The following is a 27,722-nucleotide window of genomic DNA, read 5'->3' as shown; positions in this document are numbered from 1 at the left end:
CTGGGAAATGAACAGTTTCAGCACAGCAAATTCTTGGGGTGTCAGTGCAGCTTGATAAGCCAATTTCTCCATAAGGGAAGCGTAGCTATGTGTTTCACAGGTTGATATTATTCATTTTTTTGTGGGATGAGTCCAGTATGGACTCATTTTTTAAAGAAATGGAGTGAGCTGATGACTCCACTTTATCAAAATGCCGGTAGCTGTTCCGTTCTTCTGCCTAATGATGTTGTTTATTGTGTCATTAGGAAGTCAGATGAACTTCTGAGTGACTTTTAAGAAACAACATCAGTGACAAACATGAATACAGTTTCCAGCAGAAATGCTCTTCAGCTTCTCAGTTCTCAAGTGGTTCCTGGTCATCTTCTGTCCTCATTCAATTACTGTCCTTGAAAATGGCATATGAAAGTACCTTTCTAATCTCTTCTGTCTGTCCAAAGTGCGTGAACAAGTGCTGCTTGCCATGATGTAACATGTTGCAATTGCCTCCTCACAATTTTCTTCCCCAATGTATCATATAAAGCTGTCTCCATTTATATTATTTGCAGAATTGTATTTATCAACGAGTTCCTAATCTAATTTGCTGATGTCTGGTTATCAGAAAACCTGATTTACACACTTCATGCTCTGCCCTGTACGGAGAGGTTTACTCTTGATTGAAGTCCAAATGTCTAAACTGAAATGAAGTTAAACTATTATTGTAATAGAAAAAAATCTCTCTACAATTTACAATACGACCACGTTACAGGTGCATTCTTCTGTCTCTCCGTGTAGATGTATATGTTAAAAATGTAGCATTGTATTGCTCTCATATAAAGCAATCCTTGACTATTCTGTTTTCTTAGATACACAGATGCAAGTGTACTACTGGTGTTGTGGCAGCGCAAAACTTGTGGTCTTGCCGTGGCAGATGTGCAAGTTTTGCCGTATGGTCTGTCTAACTAAGCAGGGTCTTTACCCTTCCCCTGTTTGTCCTCAGATTTGTTTTTAAGCTTCCAGAACTCAGGGAAGTGAACAGGTTTGTGTGAGGTCAGGTCTATTAAGCAGCCAACATCCTTGCTGCTTAGGCTGATGAAACCCCGTTTTGTTTTTTTCCATTTCAGAGTGCCGAGTGACCCTTTTTACTGAAGCAAACAAAAACAGGAACTAAGAAGCTTTCTAATTCCGTCAGTGTAGCAACCTTTTTTATTGTTTGCAGAGGAAAAGCAGTGTTTTGAATTAAACTTCTGTTATTAATCTGGGGATAGCCTTGTAAAGTACAATTGCTTTGGACGTATCTACAATGAATCCTTAAAAGAACGTGTTCATTTGATTGACAGCTACATAGAGCAGATTATGTGCTGCATTTCTGAAGCAGAACTGTTGGAAAGAAAAGAAGGTGCTGATAATAAGAATACATTTGTGCTATATCTACAGTAACTCAAGGTTGGCAGGTTACTTACCCATTATGTTCATTATTTTTGCCAATGCCTAGCTACGTTAAGGAAAATAAAGATGCCAGCGCTGAATTAGTTGCTTCCATAAAACATTAGTTAAAAGGTGTTCTCCTGGTACTCGCAAACTTTACTGAACTGGAGACTTAAAAAAACATTTCTTCTTTCCATTTGCTCAGCAAGGTACAGATTTAACATGGGAATGCCAGTTCTGATGACACGCAGGGCCTCTGGCCACACCAGCTTTCAAGTTTTGAAACTTAGAAGTGAAAGGAAGAGCTTTTGTAGATAGCGTGCGGACTCATAGGCAAACGGCCATGGCAGCTAAAACCGTCCTTGTTGCAGCCTTTTCCCTGCTTTTGCATTTGCTGGAGGATATTGCTGTCGAAGAGCTGAAAGTTCTCCTCAGCTGTCATGATTTACATGACTATTCCACGCGGCGAAGTGCTGTTGATAGGAAACCCAAGAGCCGTGCTGACGCAGCAATGCACAGAGCGCAGCTCCGGGGCAGCGGGCGCACGTTTCAGCTCAGCGGTCCCAGCTGTGGGATGTGACCTTGGCGGGCAGACCCATGGGAAGAGCGTTGACTCGACCCCAAGCCCAGAGTTGCTCGCCATATAAGTATTTCTGTTGAGTAGGAAGGTAGAGGAAGCATGGATGTGCCCTTATAATTTGGGAGGGGAGGAGAGAGAGGGAAGCTCTCAAGGCATGCCCAATGAGGAGAATAGGCTGCTCGCCTGTGCCCATCCATCGGTTATAATTCAGGGAAGACTGCTGTGCTGGCACTTAGCTTCTCGGTTGATACCGCCAGGCTCGAGCCTGCAGAAGACTGAGATTGCTTTTTGATGTGTGCTGGTGTGTGGAGGGTTGAGGTTTGCTTTTCCTACCGTGCCACAGAAATACGGTCCTCAAACTGGCGACCTTTATCTGACAAGGGATTTAGGAATAATGCTTATTGTTTGGTTTTTTTTGAGTTCGAAGCATGAGAAATTTGCCTTTCTTTTTCCTCTTCACTTGCTCACCTCCCAAGCCAGGTGCTGTGTTTTCTTACTGAGTAGGTAAATACATTTTCTAGCTTCTGTTTCTCTACAACAGATACTAAAAAAAAAAAGTGTACAAATTAAATTGCATGCTCTAGAAAAGATGTGGATTTGGTCTGTTTCTTCTGCTGTGCGTTCATGTTGCCCCCTCACAGGAGGCAGCTTAAGTGGTTAGCCAGACTCCTGGCAGCAGTGCAGTGATCTGTCGGATATTAGAAGTGTATCATGAAAATAAGGAAAAATAAAAATTAAAATGGAACTTGACAGACCCTTTTCTGGTTTCTGCTCAGTACCTCCCCGTTTTGTGCTCTATTGTAAGCAGGGCTTTAGCAATAATACAGGCAAAGCCTAACAAAGAGACTTGCTTGCTGGCAGAAAGTTGCTTAAAATAACTTACAGAGGATAAAGAGGCTGCCCAGGTCAATAATGCTGTGAAATCCTCAATGTGCAGCAGCTCCAGGAGGTTTTGTAGGCATATGGATTTTTAAAAGCTTTAGACTGTTGATCAGGCAGTAGAGATTGCAGAGTGCCGCTAACCTCGTATCGATGACATCTTTATGAAGGGTCAGGGTTTGGCTGTAGAAATAGTGAAATCCTTGTTCCCTTCAGCAGATCTCTGATGTAAAGTATGAATGCTAGGAGAAAGAAAGAGTTGTTTAGTGCTTTGTTGACAAATATTAAATATAATTAAGAGTCTTTGTTGTGTTTTACTCTTCAGTCAGGTCTATGACTGTCAAAAATGCTGTCAGACAACTTACCTGGCTTACTTTCCTTTAAATCAAGGGGAGCAAATTTCCCTTCGTTGTGGAAGGGAATATATTCTTTTTTCTCTTGTTGTATATAGGATTATTTTTACAGCACCATCTGAAGGTAATCAATACGAAGAAAGCTTAATTTAGCCATTTTTCATTGAAGGTAGGCAGTCATGATAACTGGGAGGAACTTTGTTATCATTTCCGTGGTCCTCCAGGTAAAGCAGCAGCTTTCTTGCCCGTGCTTTAAAATGAAAAATTATAACTCACCGAAGGGGTGGCCCTTTTGTGGAATTCCAGCTGAAACTTTTAATTTGAGCAATTCCTATATATTCACAGCAGACTACCTGATTCATTTTCTCTTCCTTTCCCCGACCGCCTGGCTGGGAAGCTGGCTGGGGCTGCAGGCAGGGAGCCCACCCCGTCTGTCGTCCCGGGCTGGGGAGCCGGGCGGGCTTGCCGGGGTGCCCCAGCCTTTTCTTCTCCCTGGTGGAAGCAGGGGAGCCGTGCCTGAAGGGCAGCATACCAGACAGAAGACTGCTCCTGATGCCGTGCCGCCCGTGCAAGCTGCCATATCTCTGATTTCACTCAACCACTTTTATAGAAGTTATTAGAGTGATGTTTTATCCCATCTGAAGTAAATTCGTCTCTTATCTTTGTACACATCAAAGGGAATATGAACACCGAGCCTTTGTAGCAGAAATTCAGTGAAGTAAGACGGGATCAGAGCGCCGAATCCAACAACTTAATCTTGTAGACCAGTAAGATGAGTGGGTGTTAGACTGGTTGGCACCTGGAAACACAATAAAGTTGTTTGTTGTCTTACGGATGGGGATCTGGGATACAAAGTGGTATCTCACGAGGATGAACCTGGTCTCTTCGTGTCTTCTGCTTGCTGTTTCTGTCCGAGAAGCAGAAAGCAGCAGTGATACCATTTGTCTGCTTGGCTTCTCCTGACCTAACTTAACCCACTTTTGGATTTATCAGTTCTGCCAGAGGACAAACTGATCCCGCAGCTCTGCACTTCCAGCCACCACCTGACCAGGTGGAAATAGTTACCTGAACACATGCAGAAGCAATCATTTCCGTGGACCCAATGAAGAAGACAGCATATGCAGTGTGTTCTGCTGGTTTACAGGAAGTTCACATTAAACTGCAGTTCAATTTGCATTTTATATCATTAGGTACCATTTTTTGGTGGAAAATCTTCACTGTTTGTCAGCACCCAGAGTAATATAAAAGACGCTGATTTGTGGTTTGTTTTTTTTTAAGATATTTATTTAAAAGGGGATTCTTTTCTCTCATGTTGAGGGCAGAGCCTGTATATCCTGTTGAAACAAAACTGAGAGTATAGCATTTCATCTAAGCATTCTTAAAGCTTGCTGGAGCTCTACTTTCCTTAAGTAAGAGCCTAGTGAGCCCGGGATATTGATGTGTTACCACCAGCATCCGTCTCTGTTCTAGAGGGTCCAGGGTTTCTCTTAGTTTAGAGCAGTTTATGACCATCTTCTGAAATGCGTTGCACATGTTTGCTGGAAGGGGGAAATTCCTTCAGGCAATTGCTACGATAGCGCACAATTTTAGAAAGATCAAATAGATTTCAGATCTACCAGTGGCTGTTTTTCACCTGCAGAGAGCTTTGGTGGAACGTCACTGGAGTCTGCTGGCTATATCTGGCAAACAGAAGTGCCTGCTGAGGTCCGTGGACCTTGTTGTTCAACGACTAATTGTCTATTGAATAACAGGTTATGCTTGCTCACTGTGCTGTATTCAAGAAGTGCAAATAATCAGTCTTTAAACTATGAAGCCTGATTCCTTATCACCTTTGACAAGCTTCAGGTGCAATGCATAATCTTTACGGGTAATATTTAATTGGCGTTCAATGTAACTTGAATAATGTATTTGTTTTATATGCAATCTGCCTGTTCGTTCTAAAGAAATTTAATTGATTGAGATAGCTTATTGCAAATTGCTGCTACTAGTGGCAAAAATATCTTAATTTAAACGATTTCATGTTAGTTGATTGTGGACTCCTCACATGGGGTTATTTTGTTGAAATCCACGGACTGGAAAGGAATCGATATGGGGCTTTTGAAACTGGTGGAGGTTTGCAGTGCTCCCACTACGATTGATTACAGCTGCTTTTGTAGGGCTCGAAAAAGAACAATCTGTATTAAAAACATCATTCTTTGGTATGAGCTTGAACAGTTCCAAATAGGTTTCCATGGGGGCTGCCCTGCAATTTGACCACTTCAAGGGATTGCAGTAATCACCAGTGGGCCAGGGCAGTGAGGCAGAGGAAAGGCTATTAGGTGGGAAGTTATTGGCATGCATGCCAGGGAGGTTGCCCTGGCAGCTTTAATCATTCATCCACATTCTCGAGAGGAGGGAGGAAAATATGTGTTCGTTCCTCTGATTGATTAGGAAAAAGGATCGGTAAAGCATAAAAGGAGAGGGGAGGTGTGGATGGAAAAGCCAACGCACATCAAAAGCACTGACCGGGGCAGGTACGGGTAGTTAGGACCTGGATTGCAAAAGTTACCTGCATCTCCCATTAGGGTCAGGCTGGTGACGAGCAATTCGAAGATACCCTAACCTCTTCATTCAGCGCTTTCAAAGGAACACATTTAGCTTCTTGGTCACGGCTGTGCCTTAAATTTAACCTGTCTGCACACGGGCTGATGTGTCCTGAAGAAACTGATTAGCGTTTTGAGCCATGACAATGATTTGCATGGTGTTTTTGATCCTATTTTTGGTGAAACTGATCAGTGCTTTTTGGGAAACGTGCAGAAAATTGCTATGCTAATTGAGATAAATCAATCTGTGATGCACATTGCTGGCTGCTAGCTGCTGATGCCGGTTCGCCTGCACATTGCCCTTTCATGTTTCAGTCTGGAGTAGCACTTTGGAAGCTGATTCAGCTGTAGCCCACCTAAAATAGTTTCCCTGTTATACTGTGCCTACGTCAAAGGCAGAGTTGAAGAATAAACTGTTCTTTGTACTGATTGATGGCTTGGCATGAAGAGCTTTGAATCTTTTAATTTTGGGATTCCCAGAGAAACTTTGGCATTAAACTTTCACTTTTACGTGGGAAGCTAGAATTGCTTCATACTCTACCCTGACTGTTAAGCAGTCTTGAGGTTTTCAAGGTAAAGGAGACAACTAAGCTGCAGTGTTCGGTTCTCGGTTTCACGGAGAGAATGGCCTGCTGGGGTAGAGTCAGGGAATGCCGAAATCATATAAAATCAGGGGCTTCATGTAAACAGCACAGCAGCACTGTTTGTTTGTAGTTTTGTTTGTTTATATCAGATTTGCCTTATGCTCCATCATTCCTAAGTAATGGTTGGAGTAAATCTATATGGCAATTGGATTAGGAGGGTTCCTTGGTCCTAACCTGTAGCCTCTGTGGAGGGGGTCTCACCACACAGCTCCTGTTCCCCTCTGGGGCCTAGAACAGCAGGAAGTTTTGAGTGCTGTAGAAAAAAAATAAAACGCATCAGTTTCAGCATTTTCAGCATATCTGTAATCTAGGTAACTTTCACTTGCCGAGTTGTGGGTTAAGGCTATGGGACAGCTGAGAAGACTGCCCTAGTGAGGAGCTGCTCTTGACTGGGGTATAGCAATGGCAGAGGCACAGGGAAGCAGAGCTTTGTTGTTTCAGGAGATTCTGTATAACCAAATAAAGAGGTAGGTATTTCTGCAGGGTGGGTAATGAAGGCATCTCTTGTAGGGGCAGACCCACCTCTGGTCTTGCACAGTGGTCCTTTAATACATCTTCAAGTGGGCTAAAGTCTGGTTGAGTAGCCTAGGAGGGCTGTTGGATAACTGGAGTGATCTCTCACCTCCTAAATATCTGTTGCAGCTGGAGTGCATGGAGCAAGTTCTTTGTTCTGTTCTTTGTCCCAGATTGGTACTCATGGTAAAAATGAAAGCTCTATCCCTTCCTGCTGCAGTGCTTGCCTCCCTCCTGCATCTTTGTACAGTGATCTCCGTCCCACCCCGGGCAGCACAGTTCCTGGACGAGGAATTGGGTTAATAGAGAAGTTTGACCGAGTGGATAAATGATGCACAGCTGGAAGTCAGATGCTGTGAGAAGAAGTGGAAAGATAGAAGCTTTTTCCATTGGAATTTACCTCAAACAGGCCAGAATGTTAGAGGACATTTATCTTTCTCCTCAAGGCAGGACAAGCCTCAGCTCCAAAACTGTAAGCAGGCCAAAGACTCACTATAGAGATCTGTGAGCCTTTCTAATGGGAAGAAAACCAATTCCAATTAAGCTTGAACAAGTTCTGTTATCATTTTAAGTTCTGTTGTCACATAATGTACCATACGGCATGCAATTGCACATTTGGGAATATTTCTGGAGGCGCAGATGATTGTTAGAAAACAGACACACAAGTTTCTGTGACTTTGTTAGAGTGTGAACCGCAATCTATCGACTGCAACGTTGCTTTGGTACGTGGCCATCAGCAAAGGGTGGCTGGGATGGTGGTGGCTTGTTCGTGTCTCCTCACCCTGGGGTGCTCTTTGCCTTCAGGTATTTCCCCGTGAGCACCGTGGCTGTGGTGTTGTCTTCTGCAGCACAAGCTACGAGGCTGCCGAAATGCCTGACACCAGTGAAAGTTGTTTTTATTAATTCTGTCACTGTCAAATACGCCTCTGTTTTGGTAATTAGCCTGGCGTAACAGACTGTGTGCATCTTAAAAGCACACACATTTTGACTCTTGGCTCCGACATCAGGCAATCTCTGTAAATCAGCTCATTGGGTAGACTCCCGCTGCTGAGCGCTCGCGGTAGCGAGGTGCTTTTCACTACTCGTGTTTATTTTGGGCTCGACGCTTTTCCTCAGCCACCACAAACGGTCAGACGCTTTCTTCATCCGTCAGGGGAGGTTTGAAGCCCGGAGCTATGGTTTTGTGCAGCATCAGGAAGTTCTACACGAGGCCCAAGCAGCGTGAATAATCTTTCTGGCGTGTGGTGCCGGCGCCACACCAGGCCGGGCTGCTGATGGTGCTGGGTTTAGTAGGGACACTCGTACAAAGCCGACGTGCTGTTTTACCCTTACCTGAGGAAGGGCAGAGAACGTCCTCTATGCTTTTAAAAACCCCTTTTGGAAATCAGCTGTACCGGAGTGAGTCGCTGAAATCCAACCGTGTTGTTTCCTTGGCCAAAAACGACGGTGGGGGAGGCAGGGGGCCGGAGCATGGCGGTACAGGCAGTTCCCGGCGCGAGGCTGGTTTTCACATCGCCTCTGCGGACGAGCAGGACTGGCACTGAAAGTCTGCGGCCCTGGGGAGCGCTTACGGGGTTTCGTGCAGTGCCGAGGTAGAGCTGGGAGATGGCTACTGTGTCAGAAATGATTCAGGGGAAATGAGCAAAGCAGATGGTCGTGTCCCTACGAAACGCTGGCTCTGAAACTAGCAAAATTCAGTCCGATGCCTGTTATGGAAAGAAGGCTTCTGCTATGATTGCAATTGCCCTAACTGTTGTGTAGGGCAGCTTTCCTGGGGCCAATACCCACCCTGCTAACATCACCCTTGTGCAGGCAGCATGGTGTCTCCAAGGAAGAAAATGGGGACCCCTCAGAGCGCTGTGCATAAATTACACTGCTATTTATTAGCATCCGATTTTTTTTTAAAATCCCATAGCAGTCCACCCTTGTAACCCACATCACCACTGTTTCTGCCTAAGGTCCCATTACAGTTGGTTTTTGTTGAGAAGAATTTGGCCTGTGAGTGCTTAAAAGTGGCCACCACAACCTTGAAAGGAAATAGTAAGGACTACCTTGATAGTAGTACTTCTTTCCTTCCCCTTTCTTCTGTGCCCAGCTGTAGGACATATCATTGAACGGAAAGAAAGGCATCCGTAATAAGACATTTGGTGGAAAATATTCCTGGAGAGTCCAACCTCATAATGTACAAACCTCCCTCAAAATCTTGTGTTGGTAGCAGGGTGCAGGCAGGCCACACAGGGGTGCTCAGGCTGAAGGAGGGGGGTGAGCACTGTTGGAGCCGTCAGCAGCTCGTCCCTGGGAAAAGCAACATGATGGGAAATGGTAGGAGGAGCATGCCCTCTGGGTAGCACGTTTCTCTGGGAAAAAGTAGTTTCTTGTTTCAAATAGAATCACAGAATGGTTTGGGTTGGAAGGGACCTTAAAGCCCACCCAGCTCCACCCCCCTGCCATGGGCAGGGACACCTCCCACCAGACCAGGCTGCCCAAAGCCCCATCCAGCCTGGCCTTGAGCACCTCCAGGGATGGGGCATCCACAGCTTCTCTGGGCAATCATGACTTTTATTCCTGGACCAAGTTAACAAACTCTTTAGGGGACAGTCTCACCAGCATTCCTGGTGTAATGAGGGAAGACAAACAGCCTCGTTAACAAGATGCCTGCTGGCTTTGGGATCAGCAGTGCTGTGGCTGAGGTATGTTAGGACCAACTCCTGTGAGGGCACAGATCATAGTCCTTTTGCAGGAAGCCTATAAGGAAGTACAGTTTCTCCTTCACACAACAGCCTTTTCTCCAGACTTCTGTGGGAGTCTCTGCAGTGGCCCTCAGGCTTTAGATGAATTTATGCACGTATTTAGCTTTCCGAAGAGGTAGTATATATGGACAATAACTCACTTTGATGAATTCAGAATCACCAGCTGAACATACTTTTATACCTGCGCTAATTGAACAGCACAATCTGTTAATAGAAGAGGAAAATGTGTTTTCCTTTCTCCTCCTTACATACAAGATTTCTGACTAATCAACAGCTGTAATGCTTGCAAATTTTTAGAGCCTTCTGGCTTAGAGATTTGTGATATAACATCACTTTTAAAATATTAGTCTGGTTCTGTGCATACTAAACGGGTTACATCTAAAAGATTTCCATCTGGGGAAAAACGGAGGCAGTGTACCATTAATAACCTTGCTGCAAACCTCAAATTCTCTATCCCATAGATATACCAAAAAAGGGAGAGAGAGAAATTTGAGTGCATCTGTAAGTAATAAAATGTTTCCTTCCATATGTCAGTTACTCATTGCTGTTTCAAACAGCCACAACATGCGTGGTAGACATGACTTCCTTCTCTTTCTTCTCCAGTGCTCCTCACACCAGCTTTCTTGGCTTCATCCTTATGGCATACATGTCTTCAATGTCTTGCTCCTAAATCATCCCCCCATAATGGGGGGACTGACTGTAACAACAGGCGTGCAAAAGGGAATGGCTAGTACAGGGCAATCTTTACTTTTTTTTTTTTTAGTACATAAATAAATGTGTGCCATCCGTTTCCAGCCCTACTGCTGTCTGAGGATTGTTTTTAATTTTTGCCATCACAATTTTGATTAATGATTTATGCCTTTCATAAGAAGTTGAATCAGAGGGGTTTTTTTTGTTTCCTTTCATTTTGTGCCAGAATGAGAGGTGGGGTTTTTTTTTGTTGTTGTTTTTTATTTTTAGGATGTCCTGGATGATCCTGAATCTATTAACCTAAAAATCATTTCAAATTTAAGCTTTACTAAAATAAAGACTTTGAGATTTCAAATTCAGCATATAACTGGTATGGGAGTATCTTCTATCTAGTACTTGATGGGTGCTAATCTGCACTACATCCATGAAATTTAGATTTATGCCAGTATAGTCAATAACCAGACAGGAATCAGTGATCGTTGGCATGTAGTATGTGAAGTATTCAGGTCACAGGATTTTGCAGCATTATATTCTTGGAATAAAAAAGTAAGTGGGATAACAATGATGGACGAGAATGCAATCTCTGTCAAGAGGTAATGAGCAGTTTTTGTGGCTTCAGGGCCAGATTAAAGGACTGATAACAGAGACATCCCTGCCTGGTGTTCCTGCCGTTTTAATAGAACTGAAAATAATGCTGTTACATAAAAGTGACACGAGGGCCATCAATTCAATTGTTAGCCATGGGAAATTGCCCCTTAAATATTTGGCCTTTGGAGTAACCTACAGAAGATTCATGGAGTTAGAATTTGCAAAGTTATTTTTCTCCTAAATGCATTAAAGTGCTACTACAGACCTTTCTCTGTGCAAGCATGCTGACAATAGGCTCATTTTTCCAACTTATCTTTTGTGGACACCCTGGAATCGGTCCACGGGCCCCCATGGATTCCCAGCTGACAAGCGAGAAAACATTTGTCGAGCAAATATTAAATCAAATTTATTTTATGTGGCATAAAATTGTGAAGCTTAGCTTCAGTGCTTGATATTCACTTAAGCACCGTGATGTATTCTTTTATTTCTATTAACTGGCTCTCATTTTTCTAAGCTTAATATCCACGGAATTATTTTTAATGTCTGTGCAAAAATGTTAACTCTGTTTTTTTTTCTTATTATTTCTTAAGACAATTTCTGTTCCAAGTGGACTAAAGGAGTTGTGTGCTGCTGAGCAACTGGGAAAGGAGACACAAGCTGAGGGTGTAGAGGGGATGCTCCCATCCTAACTCTGGTAGCCAGCTTGCAGAGAGACTACATGGGGACGGTGCAGTGCATTTGTCCGTGCCAATGCCCAGGGATTTTTAAGCCAGGGTTTGCTTCTTTGCCCTTCTGCTTTGAGAGGGGGCTTGTGTCCTGCCCAGGTTCCACAGGAGAGACCGTTCGTAATGGAAATGGGCTGAAACAAGGGACTTTCTGTCCAGAGAAGCTGCAAAGCGTCTTCCTCAGATGGAGCTTGAGGTCTAATCTGGGTGCACTTGGGGTTCACTCTAACATTTATTTCTCCATATATTAAACAGTGTACTAGATCTATAAGAGTCTGTGGGGAACAGCTTTCTCATTCTGATGGAGTCGTGCCACCCACAACACAAGATATTCAATAATTTTTCACATTGTATGTCCTTTGCATCCCCAGAATAAAAGACAATGGATGCTAAAATTACTGCTGAAAACTACCCAGGCGTTTCTTCCATTTCTGTTCCTCTGTTTTCAGCTGATTTAAAGCTTACGAACGTCTCGGCATAGCTAGAAATGAAAGCTTTTGGCAGCCAAAAAGCCATAATTCATTGAAAGAAATGGAGTGAATATGATGGTAGGGAGCCTGGCTGACTAGGGCACTCAAAGCTTGGGCTGGGTTGGGTTGGCTGCTCAGCTGTCTTTCAGAAACCGGCCCTTTGGAATAACTTGTCCGGGGTCTTTTCAGTCTTCGCCGACTCCTGTGAGGCTGGGAAGAGCAACAAAACAGGGTTGTTTGTTTTGGAGGAGGGGCATCTGCTTGTTATTGTTGTTGGATTTGTTTTTTTCTCTTTTTTTTATTGTTGTTTGTTCAATTCTGCTAAGTTTGCTTCTGATACAGACGGAATTGGGAAATGGCCTGGGGAATAAGTTGATTGTTAAGTTTGTATTTTTATTCAATAGTAAAAATTCCGGGCACGGATTTGGGATGCCTCTGTTCTCACGCAGACCTATTTTCATTCATTAGCATTTGCAAATGAAGCCCAGGCGGCTTCTCAGCCGTTGCCAAATTCTATTGGCAATTTCCATTGTTACGAAATTTCTACAGGTAGATCATATTTTTTTTTCTCAGCTTGGAGTTGGTAATATTTATTATCCTTGATACCTTTCGAATACCGTGTGTCTTTTCTGTGCTCATTGCCAGCCACCTGCATTTCCTTTTAATAATGTTTTGTTTTTTCCTGCCTGATGTTGAGGAGTGGGCTGTTCTTACTAGGATGGTGGCTGAGAGTAAAACGGGGTTAGGTGGCTTGTTCCATTGTCGCAGTCCGATCAATAGCAGGATATTTGTCCTGCACCGGGGAGTTGTTTTCCTATACGGAAGTGGTCTCAGCTGAGTCTTAATTACAATACCACCTTTGCACCTACCGAGGCACTTGAAGGCTTCCTTTGGAGACATCTTTTAAAGGAATTAAGTCACTTGATGGTGACCAGACATCGTCTTGAATTTCTGCTTTGGACTGCAGCCAGCTGTAGGCAGACCGTGTGAACTAGAAGCAGCAGCTGAGAGCAGGCCTTTTGTAAACCTATCTTAAAAACAGTCGCCGTGTGTCCGTCCATCCATCCGTCATCCCACCCCATATCCCACAGGTAAAAGGTGCAGTACCAAGAGCAGGCTTTGACCAAGCATCATTTTATTTTTCTCCTCTTTAGAAGAAAAAAAGGGTAATACTGTTTTAGTTCAGAGCTGTTAGAAGAGCCTTAGGTACTGCCAGTGCAAAGGTCTGTCACTCTGAAATACTCTTTTTTTTTCACCTGAAGGGGAAAAATTACCTTGGAAACTCAGATTTGGGTCGTCTTATACATGAGTTACACCTTTCACGGTTTGGTACCTCTTTAGGAAAGCTGTAGTGAATATTTTATTGAATAAAATGGCCAATCAATGCCATGCAGTAAAAAACAATCACAGTTGGAAACTCTTGGGACTCAGAATGGAGTTTTGGGTGATTACGTGAGATGCATGTTGGCGTAATATTGCACTTTGCCTTATAACTCACAGAATCCCAGGGTGGCTGAGGCCGGCAGGGAGCTCTGGAGCCACCCGGTGCCACCCGTGCCCAAGCAGGGACACCCAGAGCAGGGTGCCCAGCACCACGTCCAGGCGGCTTCTGAAGGGCTCCAAGGAGGAGACCCCACAGCCTCTGGGCAGCCTGTGCCAGGGCTCCGTCACCCGCACAGCACAGAAGTGCTTCCTGAAAAAACTCCTTTGGCAACTGCCATACTTCTCCTTTTTTCAACAAGTTGTGGCAAACACGTTCACAAAAAATGATGGTGAAATTGCTAGCAGTCATAGAGGCAGGTACATTCTTGGTAATCAAAACCACGTAGCTGCCATAGGGTAGTTTATGCTCTGAGGAATCACAAGCTGCTATGGAGGAAGACAATTTCTAATCTTTCAAAGCCTGAATTGTCAGTCTAAAGTGATTATTGACACCTTGTTCTATTGGTGGCTCATTACAGCAGAATCTGTCTTTTGTGGGGAAATGACTTGTAGACTTGTGGTGGAAGTCACAAGAAGCCAATTTTTATAGCCTGTTGAAGCTAAAGCTAAATTTTAGGAGAGATGCCTTGATTTAGAAATTGAGGTAGGTCGCCTAACCAGAATTTGGTAGATGTGCTATCGATCCATCTGGAAATGTCATAATTCTTAATCTTGTCTTTTAAATATTTGTATTTTGTAGGCCCTGTTGTTCATTCTAACTTGTAAAGAGTTTAGCGAGGTTTGGCTCGATGTACATCGAAGATGTTTCCTGATACGCACTCTTATTGCTTCCCATTTGAGATCAAATGACTGACTTCAGATGACAGCCCTTAGATTTGTATACTTGAGGTCTTGACAGAGGGTTTCAGTCCTGGGATTTGCTTCTTTCTTTTTACAGAAGTGCTTCAGAGTGTATTGCAAATCCTGTTTATTCATTCGTGCATTTAATGAGATGAAGTGTGATCTGAAGGAGACTTGCTTCCCACAGATTGGGTAGTTTCTTAGTTTTCATTGTGTAGCCTTGGATCTTTTTTATGCTATGATTTTTACAAATTTCGTTAACGTATTCAACAAATGTGTTGTATAAACTGAAAATATAAACTGTTCAGCATACCAACATCAACCTTGGAAATAGGAGAGAAAATTAAGCCTGCTATGCTAGAGAACTGTTATCTTTCTAACCATTCACTTTTATCTGTTTTCCAGAGAGCAGATTTGACCTCTGATAAGGATTTATACCTGGACAACAGCTCTGTTGAAGAAGCATCAGGCGTCTATCCAATTGATGATGATGATTATTCTTCTGGGTCAGGTTCAGGTAAGATAACATGTCACAATTTGATTTTTAAAAGAAATAACACAGTTATTTAAGGAAAAGCTGTGCAGTTTTCCTGCATGAGCTGGATATCCTTTCAGTATCATCATCAGTGCTCTATTTACAGAGCACTGAGCACCCCTGAGGCCTGGGTTTTAAATATTAACTTTCTGCTCTTACTCCTTAGTTGCATCATTTCGCTCCTCCCCCCTGCATGTTATTTTCTCTCTGTTCTCCCTCCTTGTTTCTGCGTAGATCTCTCTGGAGTTTAGAAGTAAGGATTAGAGAAAGCTTACTTCTCCCTTGGCATAATGCTAATTTAGCAGTCTGTATGAAAACATAGCAGCAGCGATCTTGTTTTCTCTTATATGCTTTCAGGTTCACATAAACATAGTGTCCATTTATTTGTTGTTGTTCTTTTAAATTTAGAAATCTGGAAACTGCCAGACACATGACAGTTTTCTCTGAGTTAATTACATCCATATAGTGGATAAAGAAATTAATAAACATAACATACTGAGTTCTCAGACTTAAACACTCATTAGAGGCATGTAGCTAGCTCATCATTCTTCAAAAAAACTGTCAGTGAAACATCATTAATCGTTTCTCTTAGAAAGCCTCTTTATGGAACGTCTTCTAGACTGGCTGGGAGACTCCAGCTTTTAAAAGCTAGGTGCAGGATTGTATGGTAGATCTGGAAGAGACGTTTCCTTGTTGCTGTTTGTATTTGCTGTGCTATTGTGGTCCCATGTATTTTCCAAGTTGGTTACTTGTTTGTTTGGTGTTGCACTTTTTGTAATCTGTCTTTCGATGTTTATATGTACTTGTGAATCTTTAAAGGTCAAGCCCTTCTTTTGTAGCACCTTGTCTTTGCTGCTGTTGTAAGCCGCAGCTGAGATTTTTCAGAGGGATTTTTGTTTTTCCTTTCTTGTGGAGGTTCAAAGATTTGTTAAAATGAGGTCTGCAAAAGTCTGATTTTGCTGTCAGACAAATTCAGGCTCATTGGCCACTGTCACCTGAGTGATACCCAGCATTTTAAAGCCTTCCACAAGGTGAATTTTACACTCCAGTGTGATCAGAGGCTTAATCAGACCTCCTTGCTGCAGACATCTTTGAGGGAAAATTTCAGATTTCATCTGGGGGGGAGGAGGGAAGACAATTTACAATTCAGTGATTTCATACAGTTCCCAGGACTGTCTAAGTAAAATTCTGATCTTTGAGAAAATTGCCATCCCATTCTGTTATGTCTTCAGGTGCTGGTGACTTTGTAAGCCTCGGGAAAGGAGATGGGTTGAGGATGATGAACAGAGTTATGGAGAAGGGTCTATCTTCTTTTGTTTTCATCTGTCTGTGACATTTTAGCAATTTCTTATATGGAAGATTCAAAATGCATCCCTTCTTTTGAAGTGGAAAGACTTCAAAAGAACTGGCTTCAGACTTCCTTAACCCATCTAAGTAGAAGAAGCGGATCCTGAAGGACAGAAAGTACCTCTAGACATCACCAACAGTAATGCCTTTACTTTCTCTTCTCTCCTTTCCTGTGCTCAGCCTTGAGCTATGGATGGAAGATGGAGTGCATAACGCACCAAGAAAATTGAGAGCTCTGGCACCTCATGCGACCTCTGGCAATCTCTCTTTCTTTCCTGTAAGAAAGTCGAAGAAGTCTCATTATAAGCTGAGACTATATGGATACCCCTCCAGAAAGCACATGTGACAGTACCACAATCTAATCCTTTTGAACAAAGGAATAGGTCTAAGTTCAAATACTCTTCTGAGCAATGTTCAATCCTTAAGAAAAAAAAATCTCAAAAGGGAAGGAAATCGTCATCCCCTTTCCCCTGCTTAGCCTCACAGCCTATACCTATGAGAGTGAGTCTAGATATATTTACTGCTATCTCCACTTTGTGAGGTAGAAAGTGTCCTGGGGTTGTACCAACGATGAATTTTCCTCATACGGTGTTGAATGTGGCTTCCTCTACTTGATACTCAGTGATGTAGTGTTCCTAGCTGCAAGAGACTTCCTACGCAAGACTGGTTTTCTTGCTATGTAATTCCACTCCAAGCAAACAGATCCAAGATGACAATGTGCTGACTCCTTTCCTTGGTATGAAAATTGCTAGCTGCCACCAGGCCTATGGAGATAGACAGAAATTGTCAGCACCACTGTTAATGCCCTTGCAGGTTTGCAAGTGGCATTAACATAGGCAAATGTCACTGTAAGTATGACACATTTCAAACTGAAATTTGGCTGAGGGCATTTTCTAAGGAGATCAAAAAAGGTGATGGTGGCCTGCTTTTTTTTTTTCCACTGTTATTTTGTTTCATAGCTTTTTTATTCTTCACGTACATTCAGTTTCATTTACCTAACTGTTCAGTCTGAATCCTTTGGTCAACGGTTCTTGAAGGAGCTATGCCTGCTTCCCTGTGGCCCTGTATCAATGTCTGCAGTGAATTAATGAGTGTATTGTTTCCTTCTTGCAGTCTCCTTATCTGAGGAGATGCCTCTTCCATCATCACTTGTTTTAGTGTAGGTGTTCATCTATAGCATAATAACAAAATCATAGAATCGTACAGTATCCCAAGTTGGAAGGGACCCCCATGGATCAAGTCCAACTCCTGGCTCCACACAGCACCACCCCAAAATCAGACCCTGTGTCTGAGGGCGTTGTCCAAACACTCTTGAACTCCAGCAGCCTTGGTGTCATGACCAGTTCCCTGGGGAGCCTGTCCCAGTGCCCGACCACCCTCTGGGTGCAGAACCTTTCCCTAACCCCCAGCCTGACCCTCCCCTGTCCCAGCTCCATGCCGTTCCCTCGGGTCCTGTCGCTGTCCCCAGAGAGCAGAGCTCAGCGCCTGCCCCTCCGCTCCCCTCGTGAGGGAGCTGCAGGCCGCCATGAGGCCTCCCCTCGGCCTGCTCTGCTCTGGGCTGAACAAACCAAGGGACCTCAGCCACGCCTCATGTGTCTTCCCCTCTAGACCCTTCACCATCTTTATTGTCCTCCTTTGGACACGCTCTAATAGTTTTAAAGTTTTCCTGCGTATACACAACTTGAAATGTTATTAACTACTGGTATTTTTAGCTATGGCATGAAAGATCTTAACTGAGCCCTGGTCTTGCCTGGCACTAGCTGCTAAGCTCCATGACTACCCTTATGTCCAGGAAAGGCACCATCTCTACTAGGTTTGTCTGCAAGCTCTTTGGAAAAGTATCTGATTCTTGGGTCTTCTCTTAAGCTATTCCTGGTCTGTGCAATACATATCAGAATCTGGTTCAGATTTTTGCTTCCCCTTCTCCCACCCTAATAATTCTCGGTCAAGAGCAGCCTGAGTTGAGAATGTTTTGGTTATCTCAGGATGAACTGGGTCTACACTGACATTGTGGCTGGGCACCATTCTTGGAGGCCAGTTATGGTGGTAGGGCTGGAGCTCCTCCAAGAAATCCAGAACTGGAGTCCTTCTCCATGGCTGGACAGCAGTTTTGGAGCCTGATGGCAGGGTGGTGGTGGGTCTACAGTGATCTATCCTGTTTGAAAGCATGTTCCATTGTGCTAAACAGAATCTTATACTTCAGTGTAGCTAGTTAGGACTCTTTTTATTCCTTCTTCAAGTCTCGGATTTTATTTTTTTTCTTCCTCATGTGAGAATTAACAGAGACGGGACATGCATGCACACTGTTTCTTTCAGCTACAGCTCCCTGATAGGGCACAAATATTACGGTCACAGTGTCATCCCTGGTTGTCTAATGCTGTATTGATTAAGGGTTGGGCTGGAGGCTTGTCGTGTGAATCAGAGTGAGATAAGCCCGCTAAAAAGGTGCCAGTCAGGTATGTGTCACGATGATGATAGAGATGGAAGGTGTGAAATCGATGCTGGGTCTGTCTGTGCCCACCTTATGCCAGGCTTGCTCATGGTGGCAGTACTCCCAGAGGGAGATGTGCAACAGCAAACAGTTGTGATGCCAAAAGATAGTGTGAAATGCTTGGATTGTTTGGTAGGAAGAGTTAATCACTGGCTACTTGGCAAGTAAGAGTGCTAACTACCATCGGCTTTTTGTAGTATACAGTAACTTAAGCTGGCACAGTCTTGATTTGCTGACAAGTTTTCTCAAGCAGCAAGAGGGTTAAGGAGCATTTGTGTTCCTGTTATCCAAGGACGAGCTAGTAGTAGGCACATCACTGAGGACTGTTTTAGATATTTCCAATACTACAGCACAATCTATTTTGTCCACAGTGAAGATAGTTGGGAATCCTGAAGAAGCTGCAGTGTATAAAAGGTGGTAGAGAGCTCTCAACTCTTTCCTGGAGCTGAGAGAGATGGATATGGATTTCATTACTGCAGGGTTCTTGTGGTGCTGTCACCAGGGGGGCAGTATCCACTTGTAGAGGATCTCAACGCAGTTAATGCCCGGCACTGTCTCCAAGCTGGTTAGTTCCAGAAACCTTCTAAAGAGATAGTGATTTTCAAGAGGAAGAAGTGAACTCTTATACTCCGACCATTTCCCAGTATTCCTCTTAACAGCCTAGTATGAAGTTATGTTCATGACACTCTGTACAATTTTTCTTTTCTGCTTGGATTTGGAGAAGGGGACTGATCTGTTTTGTCATTGTTGCTTTTTTCACTTTTAGAGAACACGATACTGTATAAAACTCTACTCCTATGTTGTGGAGAGCATTAGAGAGGTTTTCTGTTTGTGTTCGGTTTTGATCTCCCAGTCCTATTTACAGGTAATTCTGACAATGTTATGGTCTGCTTAGGAAAGGAAATGCCTTCCTCTTGTTTAGACTTACTCCATGCCAAGCATAGACCTGTCTAGATAAAACTAATTATAACGTAGGAGCTATGGGGATGTGTCTGAGCCAGTACCTGAGTCAGGCCTAGAGGACGGCAGCCTCAGTGTTTTGGGGACTGTCAGGACTTCCCTGAGGCCATACAGAGGAGGAGTTGGGTCCCTTTGGTGCAAGTCTAGCAACCAGTCCAGAGGTTAGATTAGTCACCCAGTTGTTGAGAGACCTGAGACCTGTATCCTCCGTAATCAGAGTGTTTCAGACCTGTAACTCTCACCATTTTATCTGGCAGATAGAACTGTTGCCTGAAGCAAAGGTGGCATTTAAGAATTCGGAGGAACAGTTGTGATTAAATGGGATTTATCATTTCATAGAGGAAAAAAAAAAAAGAAAAAGTTCTGTACTCTCAAAGTCTGTTTTATCAGATCTCTAATCTGATCATAAATTTTAATTTCCTTGACTGTGAAAGTCTTGTATAATTTGGAGGAACTTGGAAGGTAAAGCAGGCTGAACTATCCATTGGGCTCTTATTTCTCAAAGAAAACTCTTGAGGCAACGACAGAAAAATGTTCCTGTTGGATGCCTTTCTTCACCTTTGTTTTGCAGCAGGATGTTGGTTTTTGATCTTTGAGTAGCACTTCAGGAAAGCACCTGATTCTTGTTGTGAGGTCTTTATTCTGAAGGTTGCATTGTAATTTTGGTATTTCTGAATAGTTTTCCGGTGATTCTGTGATGGCAGCTTTCATATACTACCTTTTTAATTATTTCACGTTTTCTTTCCTACTGTACAAGAGTTATCTGAGTTACTGTCTTGTTAACACCCTTTCTTTCAAAGCTTGAATGTACATAATTTAAACTTCTGCTTTTGTGCTTGGATTTTCAGCCTTTCTCTAGAAAAATAAGATAAAAGTCTGTTTGGAACAAGTGAGTCATACTATTCTGTTGTAAGTTGATATATTTTTATTTGTTGGATATTACTCTTACAGACATTTGCTGGACATATTACCCAATAGTTATTTGGGTAACCGTCGTCTGTAATGAGCAGAACACATTGAGATTCCTAAGGAGAGGTCCAAGAATAGATCTATTCTTTTCCTCTTTCAGCCCTAGCAATAATTTAGGCTATTGTCTGCGTCTTCTCCCTTCCAGTATCACTGAAGGATATTTATTAGACCTGTCCATTATATTATTCTAAAGGAGCCTTCATACTCCAGCAGGGCTTTGAATGTTGAGGAAATGAAATGTAAGGTCATCTTTAGGTAATTTTTTGTCCTCTTAGCCTTTATGTCGAAAGAAAAAGGCTTTTGCATTATGTGGAGTTGAGAAATATGTGAATTCCTAGTGCCTGAAACATGCACTAGTAACAATATTTTCGTAGACAGAAGCTACTTGGTTTTTATAGTTAAGGGTTTAACAGGTTTGCTATAGAGGAGGGGTATTTTTGTTGTCAAAGCAGTGCATCACAGGGAAAAACTGCCCGGTTCACATAGTTTAAGTCAAACCAGAATCGAAGAAGTGCATCAACTGATTTATGACACGTAATTAATCGGCAATCATTGAACTACACCTGCAGGATCAATATCAGTGACACAAAGGATAACCACACTATCAGCCACTTGCAAAATGGTAACGTGCAACTACAAATTTCCAAGCCCGTTCTGCAACTGATCCCAATACCTCCCACGTGCACTCAGACTTGGTTGCACACTCACATCCCCCTCACAGGCCAAAACGTTGCAAGCCCCCCTCGTCTGGGCATGCAGAACCGCCTGCCCACACACCCCTGCTGTGCCCCAGGGTGCTGGTCCCCATGGGAGACCTGGAGGTGCCACAGGGCCATCTCAGACAGGGTCTCACCAGCTCTGATGGCTGCTGCTTCCACTGCAGGGTTCCTCCCCCTGTTACAAGTGTTCATGCATTTTTCATCCTTCCTTTCAGACTGGTTTCTTCTGTTTCAAAAGCATCATTGTAATTTCCTGGTTACTGCTTAATCCAGTTGATGGTCCCCTTCCTCTTTAATGGGATCAGCTGGGGCAAACGTCCCCCTGATGGTTCAGGGAGCACTGGTTGCACTCACATTTTTATCTTAACGGGCATTGTTTTCTAGGCCATTTGACAAGGGTTGGCTGTACGAGCACACCTACCCTCAAAGTTGTAATAAAAATGTAATAGGACTGGAAGAATTTCACAAGTCAATGAAATGTCACCTCTTTTGTCTCCAGGTGCTGAAGAGGATGAGGATAGCACAGTGATAACAACATCCAGAACAGTTCCAAAGTTACCAACAACTAGTGATGCATCTAGAGCTGAGACCACCACGGTGAAAATGCAGACCAAGATGCCTGCACAAACAAAGGTGCGTGCATAAAGACAGCACCATTTAAAACGGTCCTGCTATACCCCATTGATGCCTTGATGTTAATTTTGTTTGATTTATATCAATTGAAAAAAAAGAAAAAAACCCCACAAACTTCTTTATTTATTTAGGATAAAATATTAGGAGATATTGGATGTTAAGAGAAATTTATTTACTGAAAGGGTTGTGCCACGTTGGAACAGGCTGCCCAGGGAAGCTGTTGAGTCACCATCCCTGGAGGTCTTCAAGAAACCTGTAGACGTAGGACTTAGTAGCATGGTTTAGTGGTGGACTTGTCAGTACTAGGTTGAAGGTTGGACTAGATGATCTTAGAGGACTTTTCCAACCCGAACGATTCTATAATTCTATGATTTAATGTTACTGCAGCCTTTTAGAGGAGTATAGAGCTGCTCAATTTCATTTCTACTAGGAAGTCTGTGTAATAACAGCTGGATTTCTTATGAAAGAAGAGAGAGGTTAAAAAAATAATTATGATACACAAAACACAACTTTTCATGATACCTTTGAATCTGAGCTCTATCTGTTTTACAACTTTCAAAGAGTTATTCCAAAATTCAACATGAAACTTCCCATCTCAAAGGAAAACTTTGTGTGGTTTGACTGTGATTTGAATACTGTCCAGGTTCCATTTAGTATTTCAGTGTTTTCTTCTATCACCATAGGTAATATTTTCTAAGTTACCCTCAAAGGTGTTTTGAGTATAACATATCTGATGTGTTAATTTCAGAATTGTTATTTTGAGTGTGAGGTCCTGTATCTGGGCTGGGGCAATCCCAAGCACAAATACAGGCTGGGCGGAGAATGGATTGAAAGCAGTCGTGAGGAGAAGGACCTGGGGGTGGTGGTTGACAAGAAGCTCAACATGAGCTGGCAACATGTGCTTGCAGCCCAGAAAGCCAACCTTATCCTGGGCTGCACCAAAAGCAGCGTGGCCAGCAGGGCGAGGGAGGTGATTGTTTCCCCTGTGCTCCGCTCTTGTGAGACCCCACCTGGAGCCTGCATTCAGCTCTGGGCCCCCCGCACAAGAAGGACATGGACCTATTGGAGTGAGTCCAGAGGAGGCCATGAAGATGACCAAGGGGCTGGAGCACCTCTCCTATAAGGACAGGCTGAGGGAGCTGGGGTTGTTCAGCCTGGAGAAGAGAAGGCCCCGGGCAGACCTTACAGCGGCCTTCCAGTGCCTAAAGGGGGCTACAGGAAAGGTGGGGAGGGAATCTTTGTCAGGGGGTGTAGGGATAAGACAAGGGGGAGTGGCTTCAAACTTCAAGAGGTAAGATTTAGATTAGATATTAGGAAGAAATTCTTCACTCAGAGGGTGGTGAGGCCCTGGCACAGGCTGCCCAGAGAAGCTGTGGATGCCCCATTCCTGGAGGTGCTCAAGGCCAGGCTGGATGGGGCTTTGGGCAACCTGGTCTGGTGGGAGGTGTCCCTGCCCATGGCAGGGGGGTGGGACTGGATGGGCTTTAGGGTCCCTTCCAACCCGAACCATTCTATGATTTCATTCAGAGGCCAAAATTCCTATAAACATAGACAATGTTTAACAGCTGTTTGCTAAATATATTTTTGGAGGTTTTAAAATTCTGGATAGTGTTTTTCATTCCAACATCATGACAACGATTAGATCCACTTTCAGCGTCTAGAACAGCTTTCTGTGGTCAGAAAACAATCCATGTGCTGTGACTGTCAGTACTGTGAAGCACATGAGTGGGGCCACCAAAGTTTTGTGGCTGCCTGCGGCCAACAGCGACTGTGCAGACTTGCAGTGTTCCTGTCTGTAAGGGCTGCTCTGTTTTTGTTTCTGTGCTACAGTCACCTGAAGAAATCGATAAAGAGGAAAGGCCTGAGGTGGATGCCAAGAAAAAGAGTGATGAGCCAGGGGATGACACTGACGTGTTCACCGAAAAGCATTCAGAAAACCTATTCCAGAGAACAGAAGTTCTGGCAGGTAAGGTGTAGTTTGTCAAGGTCCACCTCACCAAAAGTAACAGAAAATATAGGGCATCCATATCAAATAACACAAACTCAGCATGTGTTTTCTTGGTAGATTCTTGAACATATACGCAGGGGGTAGCCAGGGTTTGATTTGATGAGAATGAGATGGGCATCTTCTGGAGTTATTCAATAGCAAAGGCTATTAGCAAAGGCTTACTTAGCAAAGGCTAACTGATTTGACACCCGCAAGTTGCATGTTGCCTACTCAGTATCTGGAGCTTCCACAGCTTGGAAAAGGAGTTGCAATTTGGATTGATGCTTATGGTGCAGAAATATGTTCCTCACCAATGCTCTTAGGAGCACAGTGCTGTCTGGTACAGGTGGACACTGCCTGGGAGGAGCTCACTGCAGGGATGGATGGGTAAGTGGTTGGGTGGAGAGGAATGGGTGAGCACCACCCTCAGGATATGGAGGGTCCATTTCCATGCACAGCCCAGGAAGGCACAGGCTTGCCACCAGTGTTTTCCAGTGGCTTTTCTACATGTGATTTTTTGGGACCTAAGACCTGTGTTTACAAATATATTTTTCTCCCATGTCTCAGAAGGGGATGTTGAAAGGGAGCGTTAGGTCACACAGTTTTGTACCTCGCTTCCTTCTAAGCACTGAAATGTGAAACAGCATTAATATCCACGTCAGTGGAAGCATGTCGGTTTGCTCTTGAAGTCTAGCTGGAGATGTTGCTTTCTACTCTCTAGCAAGTACGTGATGAATGTAATGCCTCTATTCCTACAGCTCCATGAAATGTAGTCTCCTACTATTCATCAATAGGAAATTCTTTTCAGTCAAGAGCCACCAAGTGAACACGCGGAGAAAAGGAAAAACCCATTTTTTAGCTAGTGTAACAAAGTAGTTCTTTTAAGGCTGAAAATGCCAACTGTTGGAAAATCAGTTTGAAAGGAACTTATGTTTTATTATTATAAATGAAGATAACTTTATGCTCCGGCAATACTGGTAGCTTTGTTAGTTGAGCTTTTGATAATTTATTTAGAAATATGGGTTGTTGAATCAGTCGCAGGTGGAATGCCCTTTTAAATTATTTCCTTCATTAAAATAAACAGGCTTTCTCAGAATGTATTTCAGGCTGCTAATAATCGAGATGGTTTCAGAATGGGAGCCCTTTTCTGCAATTTGAAAATAATGGCAAATTCATTGCGTGAGATGAAAAAGAAAGATGGTGCTCAACCTGTTCTTCCGGCACATTGTGAATCTCTCTCTCTTTGATTACAGCTGTTATTGCTGGCGGAGTTATTGGTTTTCTTTTCGCAATCTTCCTTATCCTGCTGCTGGTATATCGCATGAGAAAGAAGGATGAAGGCAGTTACGACCTTGGTGAACGTAAACCATCCAGTGCTGCCTATCAAAAGGCACCTACTAAGGAGTTTTATGCATAAAATTCCTATTAGTGTCTCTATTTATGAGATCACTGAACTTTTTTAAATAAAGCTTTTGCATAGAATAATGAAGATCTTTTTTTTTTTTTCATTAAAGAGCCATTACGGCACCTTTATGATAAAATCCCATTGTATTTAAAACTTTTCATGTATTCCTTTAAAAAATGTAAAATTAAAACTTAACATTTGCAGTGTTCTGTGAATAACAGTGGCAAAGCATTATTTTATAAAACCATTGATGTTCACTGAATCATTTTTAAAACTTTATGCATAAATATAAAATAATGAAAATGATTGTTTTATCCTATGGTTCAATGAAAGTTGTTTAATTTTTGTCAGCATGTCTCAGATTGATCTTACAAGTTAGTTTTTATTTCATTAATTTATCTGTTTCCAAAAAAAATGCCTTTTTGTAGTTGTCATGGTGCAATTTGTCTTCAGATAATTCAGATAACAGTAACTTTTAGTGTAAATGTAATTTTTCAGCTATGTAAACTTTAACCTCCACTTTGTATAAATTTAAGTGTCAGAATATCAATTTTACACTTTGCATTGTTTCTCAGCGTACCTGTAGCTTCAGTGAGATTTGTAACAGCAAATTAATGTGTAAAATTGGATTATTACTACAAACTGTATAGTCGTATTCTTACTAAACAAATCTCCTGTGAGGAAGATTTGAGGTAAGCTACTGACAAACCTAAGCAAACCCAAAGACTCTAACAGTATTTTGAGAAGTTGCTGCAGATTTCTATGGCCACTGTATTTGTTAATTATTTGCAATTTGAAGGTACAAGTAGGGGTTTAAATTTTTGTTCTTTAAAAATGCATTTAAGTTGTAAACGTCTTTTAAAGCCTTTGAAGTGCCTATGATTATATGTAACTTGTCGCAGACTGGTGTTAATGAGTATATAACAGTAAAAGAAAATGTTGGTATTTTATAAGCACAGACAATTCTAATGGTAACTTTTGTAGTCTTACATGGATAGACATAATTGTAATTCGGGAACATAAACACTACTGAATAAATCATGTGGCCTAATACTGAAAATTCCATTGTGATATACTTTTGTACGTTATTCGTTTTATGTCTGGTTGGTTATGTTTTAATGTCACAAAGGTACACCCAGTAGATCTTCAAAAAAAGACCAAAAAAAAAAAAAAGGCAACAACAAAGGCTGTTGATAAGGCTGATCCTTGGACCAGATTTACTGCTGAAATGGCAGAGAAAGCCTGGAATGTTTAAGTGTTTCATCTGGTGCATGAGTTATAAGTCTTTCAACCTTTGCGTTATATTTAATGGCAGTATTGACACAGACCTGTTCTTCCTGCAAATGTTGTTTTCAGTACTGTAAAATTCACAGGAGTACCCAGTTTCATTTATTATGTATATCAGCTTTTGATTTGTTGTTCAGGTTTGTTTTTTACCCTGGCCTTTTGGAGAAATTTGTTTTATTCTGCTCGGACTCCAGCAGAAGAGTTGAGACAAGTGGAATATCTTCATAAGAGAAGAAAGAAATATTCCAAGTAGAAGAGAAAAGGCTCTGTTAGACCACAGATAGGTGTTGGATAGAGGGACATGTGGAGAAGACGATAGTCTGCCTCCCTATATTATGCTTTGTAACAGACAAATGGCTTCGTCTTCTGCTCTGTTAGCCTCTGCTCTTTTGATTTTGAAATTTCCAAAATAGGCGTTCAGGATGTCGAGCTGAACTGCTTCTCAGAAATGGCAATGTATTGTAAATAAGATCTGGTAGCTCGTCAGATAAGAGTTGCATCACTTGTATTTGTCGCTGTCCCAAGTTCAGTGGTCATTTAGGAACAAACGAATGCTATCCTGTGCTAAAATATTTAATATATTGCTTTTTAAATTACTTACTGGCAAGTTTTTCAAAGCCATACAAGTTCAACAAGTAAAAACAGGGTAAGAATTTAACAGGTATATCTTATTGTGCAATATTTAGTGAAATTCAATTAGTAAAATAACTGCTTGAAATAACTGTGCCAAGAAAAGAAAATTTCTGGCAAATGCTGTGCCACTGCTGTAAAATAAAGCATTTGTTAAAGTGCCAAAATAAAGTCTACCATGCCTAAACTAATACTTTATTTGTACAGTCTGACATCCAGTTTTTTGAAGCCCACTTTGCTTGAGGTAGTAGATCTGAATTTTCTTCAAGGGTCTCACTTTAAGGGTCTTTAACGAATC

At 42.5% G+C, this 27,722-nt stretch overlaps 1 protein-coding gene across 1 annotated transcript in view; it reads left to right on the top strand.

Moving 5' to 3' along the window:
* Nucleotides 1-26,567, top strand: part of SDC2 (syndecan 2) — a 58,368-nt gene extending 31,801 nt beyond the window's left edge. The window contains exons 2-5 of the mRNA XM_083823352.1: nt 14,867-14,978; nt 21,982-22,115; nt 23,946-24,081; nt 25,356-26,567. Of these exons, the coding sequence (XP_083679478.1) occupies nt 14,867-14,978; nt 21,982-22,115; nt 23,946-24,081; nt 25,356-25,519 (546 nt within the window). The 3' untranslated portion in view covers nt 25,520-26,567. The remainder of the gene's footprint in view (nt 1-14,866; nt 14,979-21,981; nt 22,116-23,945; nt 24,082-25,355) is intronic.
* The last annotated feature ends 1,155 nt before the right edge of the window (nt 26,568-27,722 follow it).

This window comes from Anser anser (assembly GCF_964211835.1).
Source record: "Anser anser genome assembly, chromosome: 2".
NCBI lineage: Eukaryota > Metazoa > Chordata > Aves > Anseriformes > Anatidae > Anser > Anser anser.
The sequence above is the reverse complement of the archived record's forward strand: the minus strand, read 5'-3'. Positions and strand labels throughout refer to the sequence as shown.